This window comes from Numida meleagris, chromosome 2 (assembly GCF_002078875.1).
Source record: "Numida meleagris isolate 19003 breed g44 Domestic line chromosome 2, NumMel1.0, whole genome shotgun sequence".
Classification (NCBI taxonomy): Eukaryota; Metazoa; Chordata; class Aves; order Galliformes; family Numididae; genus Numida; species Numida meleagris.
In genome coordinates this window covers 59,078,931-59,094,457 of record NC_034410.1, presented here as the reverse complement: position 1 = coordinate 59,094,457, position 15,527 = coordinate 59,078,931, and the positions used below count along the sequence as shown (strand labels likewise).

General features: G+C 42.6%; 1 protein-coding gene across 2 annotated transcripts in view; it reads right to left on the bottom strand.

The window, feature by feature from the left end:
* JARID2 (jumonji and AT-rich interaction domain containing 2) overlaps window positions 1-15,527 on the bottom strand; it is a 207,346-nt gene that overhangs the window by 3,375 nt on the left and 188,444 nt on the right. For both annotated transcript variants that reach the window (XM_021388284.1, XM_021388285.1), the window contains exons 10-17: window positions 15,322-15,440; window positions 15,121-15,191; window positions 14,194-14,308; window positions 10,791-10,896; window positions 9,818-10,000; window positions 3,907-4,037; window positions 1,729-1,912; window positions 227-334 (exon numbers count right to left, since the gene is read on the bottom strand). In XM_021388284.1, coding sequence (XP_021243959.1) covers window positions 227-334; window positions 1,729-1,912; window positions 3,907-4,037; window positions 9,818-10,000; window positions 10,791-10,896; window positions 14,194-14,308; window positions 15,121-15,191; window positions 15,322-15,440 — 1,017 coding nt within the window. The remainder of the gene's footprint in view (window positions 1-226; window positions 335-1,728; window positions 1,913-3,906; window positions 4,038-9,817; window positions 10,001-10,790; window positions 10,897-14,193; window positions 14,309-15,120; window positions 15,192-15,321; window positions 15,441-15,527) is intronic.

Below are 15,527 nucleotides of genomic sequence, written 5' to 3'. Positions count from 1 at the left end.
TTCCACAGATGGTGCTAAGTGGGAACGTAAGGAGCACGGTTTGACTGTACTGCAATGCAGCAGTTGCCCGGGATCCAGCACAGTCCTAAATCCCCGCCGTGAGTTCAGTGCTCATTATTTGTCTGCACATTGACTCCCAGCCATTCCTGGGCCTCCCATCTCCAAGTACTCTGTGAGCTCACTTAGAACAGCAGCGAAAGAGAAAAGCTGTGATGACTGCACAAACCTCATCATAGCGGTACATCATTTTCAGTCCCCGACAAGACTTCTGTTTCTCCACATGCCGCAGGGCACACTCCAAGCAGAAGACAACGTTTTCGTTCTCCTGTACAACCTACCAAAATATGAACGGGTGGGGGAGATGCAGTGAGCTCCAAGCTGAAGCCGGGTTACGCCCACAGACTTCCCTTTCTGAGGTATCATTATACCCGTACTTCATTATGAATTAGTGAAGGGAGGAGTAAGCAAGACGCACACGCACTGTGAAATGAGTGCCAATGCTAGCAAATACCTATCAATAAAAAAGCATCAGTAGTAATGAAGGATAAATCTAATTAGCGTTACTGTATAAAGCCTTAGTGGTATCTAATGTGCGCCCTAAAAGCTTCATGAAAGCAGCAGTTTCCCATTTCTTTAAATGCTGCCTTGAGTCTGAACAAAACCAGCAGTGTGGCCACAGCTGCCATCTGAGCCAGCAGAGGTCACACTCAGCTGCTGGCCACCACACCTACTAATTCAGCCTGGAAGTGAGTTGGTTGCCTTCCTGTCCCTTACTGCCATTAAGAATGACAAAAAAAAAATCATTTCCTTGATTATAATTACATGACTTCATTGTCTCCACAGCAAGCTGACCAGAGTCAGAGTTTTTGGCTGGTTCAGTTTTTGGGGTTTTTTTACAACTCATTTTGAAGTTATTTCAAACTAGCACTGCTTACATGTGTCTTAGCTGCTCTAAACAGCACATTCTGTCCTAGGGAGAGAAACAGCTACATCTCATCATTTAACACTGTGTTTCCATTAAAAAAACAATATTTACATTGGAAAAAAAAAACTGAATACGGAGGTACTGTATCATGTCTATTTAAACGTTAGATCTTGGCATGAGGTGGTGCAGTGGGCTGTGGGAAGGGCTTTTTGTGCTTTTAATGAAATTGCCACATTTCTGATAGTTCTGCATACCGCTAAGAACCTGACAAATGCCACAGTGGCCAGCACGCTTTTACAAGCAAGAGGCAACAGCTTCTGACAAACTTAGGCATGTGACTTTCTGTTTTCAGACAGAGGTTGTCAAATAGCATCTCAGCTTGATGGGTGGGGACATCTAAGGCAACCAGCACATGGGCTGCATGCCTGCAGCTCGGGGCATGCGTTTTTGTTGCTGGCTCATTCATCCTGAGAAGAGTTGTGCCATGACTTCACGCTGTTGGCAACCCACAGACACCTTCATTGCCTCTTTGTGCAATGCAGACACGCTTGTGGGTGTCTGAAAGTGGCTCAGACGGCTCCTTCCGTCCGTCCTTCTTTGGGGGGGGAAGCTGGCTGACACTAACCCCTGTCTTCTGTCACTGCTACCTGAGGTGACACAAAGCGACACTGGCAGCCTGCGTGATGCACGTGAGATGAGCCCAGAGTCATGCATTTTCTCTCCGATGCTTACGGTCTGTTGCAGCGTGTTATAAACAGAACAGGCACGGTGGTACCCCAGCAGCGGCTCAGGACTGTACTCACCATGGACAGATAGCAGAGGTGCTGACAAATCTGACATCTTCTCTCTGACGTTTCTAACTGCAACCACTTTCGAGGCTTTTTCTTTCCATCCATCGCCGTGCTGCTGCTGTCGTGGCTGCCGTAGCGCGCCGAGGAGTGGAGACCTGCCTCGTAAAGCTGCCGCCGCTGCCTCAGCTCCGTGTCCCTGTGAACATGGGGTGCAATCAGAAACCAGCAGATCCTCGTAGCGCCACAAAGCCAACCACTGTCACCCTTCTACCACCATCGTCACTGAAACCGTAACCGCACACAGCAAAGCCCTGAGTGTTGCCGGAGGTTGGTGCCATTCCCTATGCATGCTGAGAGCCAGCCAGCACCACAGGAACGCTGCCTAACTGCAAAAGGCATCTCGGGATTTAACAGTGACCACTGTATCAAGCCAATGGTTCTCAAACTGCTCCACAAAGCACTGGGGGCTGCCGAGTACTTCCTCGAGGTCGGTGGGTGCCCGGGGCGTGCGGAGAGCTGGGCGATGTGGCTGACAACACGGCTGCCTTTCCTGAAGTTGCCAAAAACCACCTTGAGGAGGAGGAGCCGTTGCCGCCAGGAGTAACACAGCCCCCTTCAGCAGGAGGCCGGAGAACCAAGGACCTGCTGCCAGGAGGTGCTTTTCAGGCAGGAAAGGGGGAGCAGGGCAAGCGGCTGTGCCAAAAGATGAAGACCTTGCTGTATACCCAGGGGAAGAAGAAGGAGATATCAACTAAGGACAACCACTGAGCCCTCAGGCCGCCCTCCACCCGCTGGTGTCTGCAAGGTGGCCAGCCCATCCAGCACAGAACTGTACAGCGTTGCGGGAGCAGGTCGGGCCGGAGCTGCGTGGAGTGAGCTGAGCGGATGGAAGGGGAGAATAGAGACGCTCACCACCAGACACAGCCGAAGATGGGTGGAAAGCCATGCTAAGCAAATGGCACGGCAGGTCAGGAGAGGAGGCAGCGAGACATAGAACAAACAAGCGAAACAGAACAGAGAAAAAAAAAATAGATATGGTGCGTTGTTCCACTTTGGTTGTGCTTTTCAGGTTTGGGGTTTTGTTTTACATAAGCAGCCACGGGAAGAACTGATATTCTCCAGAGAACTCCAACCTCAGTATAAGAACAAGTTTGAGAACCACTCTGATAGAGGTCGATGTGATCTCTCACAGCGAGCACCAACATCTCTGTTTCACCTTTCACACTTGCAGACTTTTCCTCTTCAAGGAAAAAAAAGTGCGCATGGAAGTGATTATTCCTGCAGGGGAACCAGCTGCAGGTAAAGCAGTCAGCACACCTGGGAGGGGGAGTCAGCACACCTCTTTGTATTTCTTTCTGAACACTAAAACAACACATGGGCTGTATTCCCCTTCAATATGTCACTGGAAATTTTCCAAATGAACATGCTAGTTAGTTAAATACAGTTTGTAGATTCCATTCATCAAAACTTTCTTGGCATCTCGAGTACCAGTTGTCACAAACTTGAAAGATAGGTAGCAACTACATGGTAGGGAACAAAAGAGAAGAACATTACACAGGAAGCCAGGCAACATTATATTTTCTATTTTACCTATCTTAAGAGAAACCTTAAACACGTTTCCTTAACCACTGTGGAGAGAAAAAGGAGCGTGAAGCTTTTGTTCTTAGAAGTGTTCAAATAAGCATATAAGCTGCTCACTGACTGGTTTAAGAAAAAGACATCTCTCTGCACACAAAGTACATCCTACAACTGTGGTATAACAATCTTGACGCTGAAGACAAGGGTTCCTGCTGCAAAACCCACACTACTGGCATGGATTGACAGTGGCTACCAATGCCAAGAGGTTAAAAACTTAAGTGGTACTTAACTGCTTGGCACCACGTAGCCCACATAACACATCAGGAAATCTTGACTCTCAGCACCAAGGATCAACTTAATAAAAACCCAAGCTAAACCGTACTTTAATTCTTTGATGGTGCCAGAAGTATGGAATTCTTTGAGTGAGACATCCTAACCACGGGCACCCTCACATCAGCCAAGGAAACTGCTTCTTCCACATGTGGCTGTCTTCAGATAGATTTGCTTGGTTAAGTAGGTGCGAGATATGTGTCTAAAATGTTTACTTACATTATCCACCTCTGGAGTCTGTCAATTAAAAGAAAATAGGTACAACAGGCCCCAATTCGTTACCTGAGCTCTCCAAGAAGGGATGATATCGTACTCAGAGTCGGTCCATTTTCCTTCTTTGCTTCTGCTGTTGCAATCTGATAAAGCAACTTTTCCATTGAAAATGGTTTGGCTATACGTCGTCTCTTCATTTCCTGAGACAGAAAGTTCCAAATTAGTTCTCCAGCAAATGCGAAAACAAAAAACATTATCTGTGATTAATTCAATGTACCAAAAAGGAGCCTTCTAAAATAACAAAAAGTTTTCTGTAGTCCAAGCTAAGCAAAGTGTTTATGCTCCTAACTTAAGGCCAGCTTACAATCAACTTCATGCTGAAATAAATGCTAGTTATAAATCAGACCTTTCAGTGGAAAGCCAAGTACCCAAATGCTTTGCTGAAATAGATCTTTCTGTTGGAAGGACTATGAAAAAAGTTTTTCTGCACATGCTTTAAAGTGAACCAATGCCACAGAATAAAACTAACACCTAAAACAAATATGTTTATACACAATGCACTGTTGCTACTCAGCTATTGAGTAAGATCAGCTAAGATCTCTTCTGACCTGCTGGAGGCCCAAGGTCATCACTCTTCATCTTTGAACACAAGATGCTACAGGTGGTTAAGAAATACAGACAACAGCCACAGAACAGGCAGATGCCAGGGAAAGGAGACAACTGGCAGAAGAGTGAGCTTCAATTCTGCTCAGTTCTGCCTTGTACTGGTTGCTCTCTGCAAAAGTTAGAAGTTTGGCCTTTCATCCCAATCAAAATGAACTGAGTGATTTTGGTAGCTTAAGCCCTTCTTGTATTTCTTACGTAGGCAGGTTACTTGATTTACTCTGCAGCTGGAAGAAGCCTGAAGTTTCCCTATGTCTGAAAAGGCATACATTGTTTTATACACTCTGAGAATCTTCAAATGACACACGTGCTAGAGTGTAACGTGAAGGTGCCATTCTAGTTAGGAGTTAAGCCCGCCAAATACCTACTCGTCACAAACAAAAAAGAAGATTCATCTTTAACCCTGTTTTAACCCACTCATATGCTCTCATATTTCTTTCATCAGAACCAATGCACCATTTTATAATAGCACAGACTGCATGCATTGAAATGATAGTGAGATCTATCCTAACATGAATTAAAACCTTTGCTGACCCAAAAGCATTCAAAGGATGTTCACAGGTAAGAGAAGCGTTCTTCACAATGTGTCCTCTTTGGCAGAACCCGTTTGGGGTTGGAGCAGCTGCGCTTTTGGGAACTGCGGGAGTTTTGTTGTGTGTTGGATTTGCTCTGTGCATTGTGTGGGGCTGCTTAAGAACAGCCACCAAAAGTGGCCGGCTGCAGAACACCGCCACGAGGGAATGTACTGCTGTGGTGCACAGCTGCTGGATGGCAGTTTAGGGACCTGAGCTACACACATTTGTTCCGTGACACAACTCAATGCATCTGTGCCTTTATATACAAATTTCTGAGTCCATGTACATTTTTCTCTTCCATACAGTACTGAAATACACAGATAAGTATTTTAAAACAGATTGCTGCTTGGTCTCGACCTGCTGCCTAATCATTTCTTTTAAAGACATTATTCAATATTATGAGAGATGCTGAACATTCACATCATAATTGTCATCTCCCTGCTACTTTATATTTGGTCTTATTATCATCTGCTTCTCTTGGTCATCAGTTTTCCAGGCTCTTCTATTTATCACAGGGGCTAATTCAAACCTCTAATCAGCAGTTTTCACTTTTTCTAGTTCCACTCTCTTCTTTCTGCAATTAGGGATTCAGAACAGCACAGTATTCAAGTCATGGCCATGCCAAGACTGAGTCCACACAGTAGCAGAGCAATGCTTCTACTCTGTTTTCTATTCTGTCACTATAATCCATAACATACAGATTTTTTTTTTTTAAAACCTCTCTGGAGCACTGTGCCAACAATTACACAGGAAGCCAAAAGTCTCTTTCCTCAGTACAAGAGTTTGTTCAGAGCTCACCACTGTGTCTGTCAAATTAGGATTATTTTCTTACTCCCACGTAAGTCATTTACAATTTATCAGCATTGAATTTCGTCTACCATTTTCTCACTCAGACCACTCAGTCTCATGAAATCTCTCTGTAACACCTCACTGCTTTAATTTTTGCTATTAGTAACATTAACATTCTCGGTATAAAAGATTAGTATTGCTTTGCATTTCCTTTTCTAGCTTAGTTATGGATGGATTGAACTGTACTGGTCTTCCTGAGAGATGCAGTAAGAGCTCTCCCTCCTCAACAAAATCTAATCATTTGTCCCCATCCTCTGCTTATCTTTACATCAGTTGGGTTTTTGTGTGACAGGTTAGTTTCTTCAAGAGCCTTTTCTGAGGAACCTCACCAAAAATCTTGCAGAAACAGTAGCAGATTCTGTCAACTGGATCCCTTTTGTCCATACATTCTTCAAAAAGTTTCAAGGCCTGGAGGGCATGAACTCTCTACAAAAGCCACATTTGATTGCCCCTTTCTCATTCTTTTATATATTTATTTTTCCTTTTGCCTTTAGCAAGTTGTTCTTTAGAATCTCTTTTTGGCCTGCATTAATCTGTGTTTACATTCATCTTGCTAGAGCTCTGGGTGGGTGAGCAGTTGCGTTATTTGCATTTTTAACTTCTGGACACAAAAGGGTTTGGTTTTCTTTGTCCTATTTCACATGGACTCCTTACTCCTGGTGTTTAGCCATGCCAAGTTTAGTAGGGGGTTGCCCTTTGAAATTTTTCTTTTTGCTAGGCAATGTGCATATGTTGTGTTGTGACCCTCTAATACAGCATCTTTAAGCAATTTCTATGCTGCACGCAAACACTTGATCCTTCTTGCTGCATTCTCAATTTAACAAGCTTTCTTGATTTTATGCAAGGCTGTCTTTTGAAATGAAACACCACAGTAGTGGATATTTCAGTTTTTACTGGTCTTTCAAGCTTTGTAATCTCTGCTCACCATCATACAGCAGGTCTTTGATAGCGATGTTCTGAACCACCAAAGGTTTGTCCAGCATCGCTGGGAAGTGAGATGGCAGCTTCTCCTCACACTAGTTTCCTGACTAGCTGTTCCTTGAAGTCATTTCAGTTCTGGTATCTCACACCAAACACGATCACCATTATCTAGCTGGAGAAGGACACTAGCATCTCCGTTATCGCTGTGTTTCTTGTCCCATCTCCTTTGTATGACACACTCTGTGTTTGTGCTATTGAGCACTGCAAAGCAGGAGTAGTAGATGTGCACAGCAGTATGGCCAATGCTGAGGACCCCAACACCCAGAGGGTGTGCCTATAAAGCCTGTTGGCTTGACTGCTCTGAAGTCCTGAGGTCGTACCACTGTTACTGTTGGACATCAAGTGCATCTCTGGAGTGCCTCTTCCATTACTGCTTCATCTGAAGGCAACCCCATCTGCTCAGGCTAAGCCAGCTCTGTGACAGAAATCAAGGAGTGATAATTGTGTGGTGTTTTAAAAGCACATCCTTAACCCGAACTAAAACCTCGGGGGAAACGCATAAAGCCCCTGCCAGCACGTGGTTGGACAGTCAGGAGCACAGTGTTTTTGCTGTTCTGGACTGGAAGATCAGTGCTCAGGGGTTACATCCCTTGTGACAGTTAAACCCAGCTGATTTGACTGTAAGCTCTCTCTTGTGTAACAGCCACGCTGCTCCAACGGGATGACTAGCTCCATGTCTCCTACGCAATTCTTGTTTTTACACTACCTGCTGAGTCTCGTCTTTCCACCAAGCTTCTGGCAAGCCCTGTGCTACCAAAGCCCTCCTCGAAAACCACACATTCCAACTCACTTCCATGCCTCCAAACAAGTGGGCATTTATTTAGTCCAATTTTCTGTTTTCCTATTTCCTAAATTAATTTTACTGACTCTGCAGCAAAGTGCCTTATTTGGAGATATCCCTTTGCCACTGAAAAACAAACTCCTCCATACCCTTAAGCTTTCTCCTTAGTTTAAAATCTCAAATGCTCTTTGGGTGCTTTTCCAAAGCCAGCAGCCTGGTTTGACATTCGGTGTCCAACCTTCAATAAATTTGGTGTCAGTCAACCTTTGGTGAAAGCTGTCTGTCCCTTTACACAAGGCTTTATACAAAGTCCCTTTACCCCAACGATCATCCCAACTCCTTACGAACTGGAATCAATGCAATTTCAGATGCAGAATTTCATTTTTGCATATATTAAAGAAGATTGAGCGGTCATTCAATACATGAAGTGAAACAACATTGTTTAGTTATATAAAGAGTCACTATAAAAATCAAGTCACAGTATCACAGAGGGAAAACAAGGTTAATATATCAAACAGCTAAAAACTGTCAATATTGCTGTCCAGAACTGAAAGACAGTAGTGTACAGTTGTTTGTCAGAGAGTTCTTTAACAGTCCAAAAGGGGAATCTTGCTCATTACACAGAACTTTTCATAATCTCTGAAAAGCGTAATCCCGGTCAGCTTTTGAAAATGGCAAAGTGCCTCGTCAAAGGCAGAACTTCCAAAGGAAGAACTTCCAAAAGTTAAGAAAGTTGAGAATATAGGAGAGTTTGAAGAAAGATGAGGAGGAAAAGAAAGACAGAAAAGAGCAATGTGGTAGGTGTTTCCAGAGTTATTTTGATATAAACACACATCTGTGGTTCTTGCAAAGTTTGTAAGAGCTGTGACTTCAATTTCCAAGGTAGGTTATCACAGATTAGCATCTGCTGGATTTTCAGTCATATTATATCTACCCAGTGCAAAGCTCTTAAAAGTTAATCAAAAGAAACTGTTCTTCAGAATCTGAGGCACCAGGAAGAGCTTTTTAATTGCTGCATAGTGGTTTCTGTCTCACAAGAGTAGCATTTTCACAATATCAAACAAGTATTCAGTACAGCAATAAATACAGTATATGAAGATAATATAGTAGTAGACCTTCAGACACAAAAGGTTAGTTCAGGATTCTCATTCCTTACCTACACACATATACAATTCCCACCTTCCCCCAAAATAAATCTGTAATAAAATAACTTTTATTTCAAAGTAAGTTAATATACAGTTAGTATACAGCCAGGCTGGAAGAATTCCATTAACTCTAAAGAACCAAAACCTAGGTGTGGGCATATTATATTTAACTACTTTCTAACCACTTGGTCTGAAGCTGTAAATAATAATTTACTATTGGCTTAGCTAGAAAGCAGGACCAAAATAGCATCTGTAACCCATAGTGTATCTGAGGAGGTCGGACACACAATTAGCCGCATACCTTGTTTGTCCAGAACACAGAAACTTAGCAAAAAAACAATGCCTGGGCAACTCAGCTGTTTGTTTCTGCAGACAGTCAACCTCGGTTAGTTGTGTGAAAAAGGGATTGGAAGTTTTACATACAGCTTGGTATCAGATGGGCTGGTCACTGAACCTAAGAACTTTCAAGTCGATTAAAATTGAAATTGCCCTGATCAACAGCTTTTCCTGAATAAAGGGGCAGAGAGAGACAAGCAATACAGCTGTGAGTGTTAAGTGACTCTGCCTACCATAAAAGCTAATAAGCACAGTTATCCAGAAACTTGCACCTGAGATTCTAATGGTTCTAGAAAACATCACCTAAAAAATGTAGTAAGCATCATACAATATATTATTGGTAGCTCTGACGGGATTTTTGAAAAGCTTCCTTGCTAACTGGTCTGCAGGCATAACAATCTTTTGATTTTTTGAAATATAACGAAGTTTTTAGTTAGCAATTATTAACTCACTTGCTTTCCTGAAAACATTGTATCATCTTATGCCTTGCAGAGTTTTTTTTTTTTTTTTTTCCTTTTTTTATGTAATGCTCCACAAAAATAGACATAGTTGCACTAGTATCACAATACTATCTGTCCTGGAATGTCTGTTCTGCTGTTGTTTTCGATGGCAGGGTGCTGAATCCATTTTAACTCCTTTTCTCAACTTACCTTGGCTGTTTTAAAACCCATACTTGTCCACTGGGTGGTAGCAAAGTGCACTGTTTCAGAAACACTATAGCCACAACACACTTTAGACACAAAGGATCCAGGAAAACAGACAACAAACTGCCCGCTCTGCTGTACAGTACGGTGCACCCTGATCCCCTCCTTACACAAGATTTCTGGGGAGATCTGGAAAGACATAAAAGCAGTAAACAAGTAAAAGTCAGAACTTTGCTGTACAGTTCAATCTCTTCCTTCCCAGGTCCTGCCACGTTACTTGCTTACGCTTAACAGCTCTGCTCAGTTTCCTTTCTCTCTTCCCTTCTGCGCATATGGAAATGTAAGTTATCTGGAGTGAGAATTACATCTGCCTCTTCTGAAACCAGTAGTTTAAACTTTCACTTGCCAAACAACCACAAAACATGAAGACTCAAAAACATGCTGTCTGTAAAAAGTAATGCGGACCATTTGTTTTTCCATCTAGAACTTTTCAGACAGACTTGTCACTGGATCCATCTTGCTTTTACACTTCTGTTAGAGATGTTCACACAGACAGCCAAGGAATTTGTTGTGGGCTCCCAAAGTTATTCTTAACTGCACTAGATGGAAATTACAATCTATAAAATAAACAGGGGAGCCAAAAAAACCACTTTGAGATCCTTCAAAGTATTTGGCTTCCCACATCCACGACTGTTACCGTAAAAGGTCAGTCAGGGCAGATGAACTGATTACAAATCACTTTGTGAATTTAAATACAGCATGGACAACATTTAAATGGACATTTACAGCTCTGTCATGTTTGTTTTTTTCTTTCAATGTTTTAACACCTGAGCCTTATGAAAAAAAAGTCAGTATGAAGTGTCCAGATTTTCACAACAGCATAAATGTAATGTAAAGAGAAAAAAAGTAGTCTGAACACCAGTCTTCTGATTACCCTTGGATTCTCAACTGGGAATACTTCCCCAGAGTGTTAACCTACCATTACATTACTTTCAAGCATTTCCAGCCCTGGAGTGCCATTGGCTTGCAGCAGGGTATGTACCACATCATCAAGTTTGTTCTCCTCCGCAGCAGGAATGCAATACCTGTTGTTTTGTCAGAGGAAAAGAGAGAGATTTACTGTGGAATAAATAATGGTGCGCAGTAACAGGCAATTTAGACCAGGACACTGATTAAAAGAAAGAAATTAAACGCAGGCATTCCCACATCGTTTTGGTTTTGGTTTTGTTTTTTCTTTGTTGTTTTTTTTTTTGCAAAACACTCAGGAGTAATGGAAAGTTGTTTATTTAAATTCAGTCTGATGGTGTTCACTAGATGCCAAAGGACACAAAATCCCCAAACAGTGGAAATTCAGTGCTCTACAGAATCGGAGCAGAAAAATCAGCAATAGCATGATGAGCATTTTAATGGCACTGGAACACGTAATTATGAGCAGAAGTTTGCATCTCTTGAGCACCCATATATGTACTGTTTTATCACGAATGATTGTATTTATTATCTGTGCACAAACAATTTCTTTTCATAACAATCAAGAAACCACAAATCACACTTGTTGTTAGCACACAAAATAGCCTAATGCCTTCTTTATTACTCAACAAATCTCACAACAAACAAAAGACTTGACTAAGAGCAGCCAAAACAGCAAGAGAGATTTAAAGCCATTGCGTATATTGTAGATTGCACATCCTCCTCTCAAGTCAACAAACCAGCCTCCCTGTGCTCCCTTCCCACAAATGACAAAAAGTAACAAAGACGACTCAGGACTTCGCTTCACACATCTGGAGAACTGCTGATTTGTTGGATGCAGGGATGCAATATGGTAACAATTCACTGCTACTCAATGTCCCACACCTGCTTGCACCCAGTTGGAAGGATGTTAACTGATGGCCAGCTACGAAATGCCTGTTCCCAAGACATGGCACTTGGTGCCTGATCACTGCAAACTGAGCAGCACAGCTTGGTTGGAAACTAATGCAAATCCTGGGGTTGCCAAACTTGCCTTGAGTTGCACCTGCAGTAGGGTTTACCTGTGACTTACTTCATTCGCATTTGTTATGCTCAGGCAAATACAAAGCATTGCCTAATTTATCAAGACTTATCAGAGTTTACTTTAAACTTTAAGACCTCAATCTGGAGTCCATTTGCTCCCACACTACGTGCACATAAATATACTGACAATGATTAGGACCTTGCTAAGAAATCCTAAGATTTTAGAGAAGTGGAAGAACCTTATCATGTCCTAACAGCAATTTAAAACGCAAGTTGTGTATCAAATACTTTGCAGTACCTGTGTTGTCAGCAGCGAGTGCTGCAGAACAGCTGCATGCGTATAGAACATTACTCCAGTTACACTAGAATAGGACATTTTAATGGAGATTAAAATATTTTAAATTCAAACTCAGACTCTTTTAGAGTCAGAAAATACAGTGGGAACAGCCTAGAGATTCAAGCCCGTAGTCCCTAACACCATGGGCCCAGGAAAATGCAGGGCAAGGAGGTGCAAAGAGGTGGAGCAGCACTGAAACGCATGGTACTGTCTCACTACCAGCAGGACTGAGGGAATTCAGATCCTTTCTAGCCACGGCATATATATTCTCCCATTTCGTTCACTTGCAAATGTTGATGTACCTATCAAAAATGTAAAGTGAGGAGCCAGTATAGACCTCTGAGTGTCATGGCAGAACAAGACTTATTCTCTTTTCAATGTTCGCTTTTTAATGGGCTCTGAAGATACCTCCTAATGCAGATCAGCCTGACAATGCAGCCTGGCAGCCTCACAGAAGAATAGTTTTGACAGAGTAGTTTTACTTCTTTCTTCTGAGTTATTCCTGTTTATTACCCATGTTTCATCAAGGCAATTACTCAAGAACATCTGAAGCTGTCTAACCCATCTATGATGGGTATACTTATACAAGCAAATGGCTTTTTTGTTTTCTTCTTGGCTTGGAAAAACAGAAGTAGTACCCTCCCCTAAAACTCTGGCCGGCTGCATTCAAATCTTTTCAACCCCAAAACACTGCGTTCTGACAAGCACAGCATGAAGAACGACTTCACAACTTAGTCTAGATATCCTGAATGTCTTCTCTTTGTACTTTACAGTCATTAAAGCCTATACCTATCTCACAGAGGGAAACAGACTCACCTAGGGTTGAGGATAATGTAGCTTGCTCTGCAATTTGTTCTGATAGTATATTATTATAAAAGATTACAGATTCCCGATTCACAGAAGAGGGACAGAAGCCATGAAACGCCCATGACAGAAAGAGACAGAAACCTCCAAGTTCACAGTGTAATCCAGTGTTTACCCCTTAAGTATGATCACATAGAGAACATTTCTTCAACTTTAAATATTTAAAGAGAGGTACTCCTGCAGTAGCACCCCAGGAGTAGAGCCTATGCAGTGGATGGAGACAAAGAAAAGAGATTTCCTTCTCTGAGAGCGTGGCTGCTCACATGCGACAGCCACACAGGGAGCCTGGAAGGACCCCATCATACAGCTAGCACCTGCAGCAGGAGCCAGAATTGGAGAAATCGAGGAGCTTTAAATGTTTCTAACAAGATTTTGAACCCTTCATTCTGGGCCATGCAGAGTCAGCTGGGTCAGCATCTCTGACATTAGCACCCGCTGAGAAGCGCAGGCGTTAAAGGTGACCAAGTACACACTTAGCACGTGAACAAAGAATGGCTGACACTGCTGCTGCCACTCCATGGGGACTCCTGGATGCAAAGGCCTTTGCTGACTCTGCAAGTAGTGTGGCAGCAGGGCAGCACATTGCACTTCAGGCCCTGCAGACCTTCTCCTGTCACACTGCTTGATGAGCCAAAGGCTCCCATTGTTTGGGGTTCTCGAGAACTGCTGAAACTGATGAAAGGCAATCAGCTTCTCACCTTTGGAGGGGTCAGCATTTCCGTAACTTTTGTTCTCTATTTAATTGATTTTCTCTGGTCAAGAAACAGTTATATTGCTTATCGTTCACTGTTCTCACTAATGATCCTCTTGGGTAATAATGCCATTATCATAGGAATGTCACAGAAAGGCACGTGACATGCCAGCAGCACCTGCTTCCACTAATTCCTCCATCAGCTGTTGTACTTCCACTGTCATCCTCATCTGTAGCAGTACCTATGCATTGAATTCAGGAAGGATTCACCATGCTCATAACCATTTGTAAGCTGAGTGTTACGTCTATTCATATGAAGTGTCTCCAACATATGAAAGGCAGCTAGCACCTGAGTACTAGTGCCAGCATCCAGGCACTAGAATGATCCATGTAATTGTAATTAAAAATGATTATCACATGATAATGAAAGAAAAAATCAGGATAGAAAATATTAGGGATCTCCACTGCGGAGAGCATGAAAACAAACATGCTAATACCTACCAAATGCAATCAGCACCAGTGTGTAAGTAGTCAATGTATGGAAGGTGATTTTGGTCTCGAGACCAGCATGAGGTAGAAAAGACCATGCCAATATTTAGCCAAGGAATTGTCACTCCTGAAACAGAGATTGAAAATGAGTTTTGAGTAACGGCAATTTCTAATTAAAAGACAGACAGTTTGAGGGCATTTCAGTTGAAAAATCTTCTACCTGTGAGCTGTTTTAAGTCTTCCTATCAGAGTGAATAGTTCACAAAGAATAATTTATTTAACAAAGTCAGCATTTTCCACTACTGAAATATCTACCAGACGATACTACAGTGCCCTTGAACGTATTTGTTTTCTAAGAGCTGTAAAAAGTTTTATCCTTTATTTACAAATCCATAATTCAAACTCAATGCTATTGATCAGAGGAGACTGCTTCAGTGTCAAGTGTATACATACATGTAAAGATAAATCCTCTTTCCCAGCTGGCACGGTCCAGGCTCAACATCTGTACAGGTGACTGGATTTTACATTCAGCTAATGTTTCTAATGGCACAGATTCAGCTGGAGCTCGTGACACTAGTGACAATTCATTTAAAAAACCTGTGTGTGGCTTTACCCAACATTTGTCTAGGTTTGCACACAAGAAAGCTGTGTGTCTTTCATCACCCTGACACAAAACAAGAACACCAATGTACTGACAACAATAGACAGCAATACTGCAAGCATAACCAGTCTCTCCCAAGTATATGGTCTCAACCGTTCCTTAATTCTTTATCTACGCACCTGATTTCCATCCCACAAGTACCAACTGCTACTTACAACTGCATCTCTACCTGGGCAGCTACTCAACAGAAAGACTGGAAAGAGTGAGAAGGCTTTGATGACTATGCTACCACATTTAGAGGGCACATAGGACAAGCACAGAAAAAGAGACCTGCTTACCAGGCACAGCACCAAGATGTCGCAGGATGGATCCTGTATTATTAGGAAGGACTGTGAGGTTCCACCCATGCCTGTTGAAGGGGACACAGAGGGAAACATACATCAGCACCATGCCCCTGCTGCCAAGCCAACACTGCGCTGCCCTGATGGCCGCATCTGGTCACACAAATGGGGCAGCCGGCACAGATATGGTGACCTTACCTAGAAAATGGTTCAGATTTCCCCACAGGAAAGCCGCTCCCGTGGGTGTTGGTATCCACTTTTCCACAATGCACTGCTACATGGCTATCTTTCTGTTCAACTAACCGCCAATATTCTTGCTGTTGGGAAAGAAAGTGGTGATGGGTTTTCAATTCATTGAACAAGGTACCTCCCATCAAAATATAAGCCCCAGAAACCACCTCAAT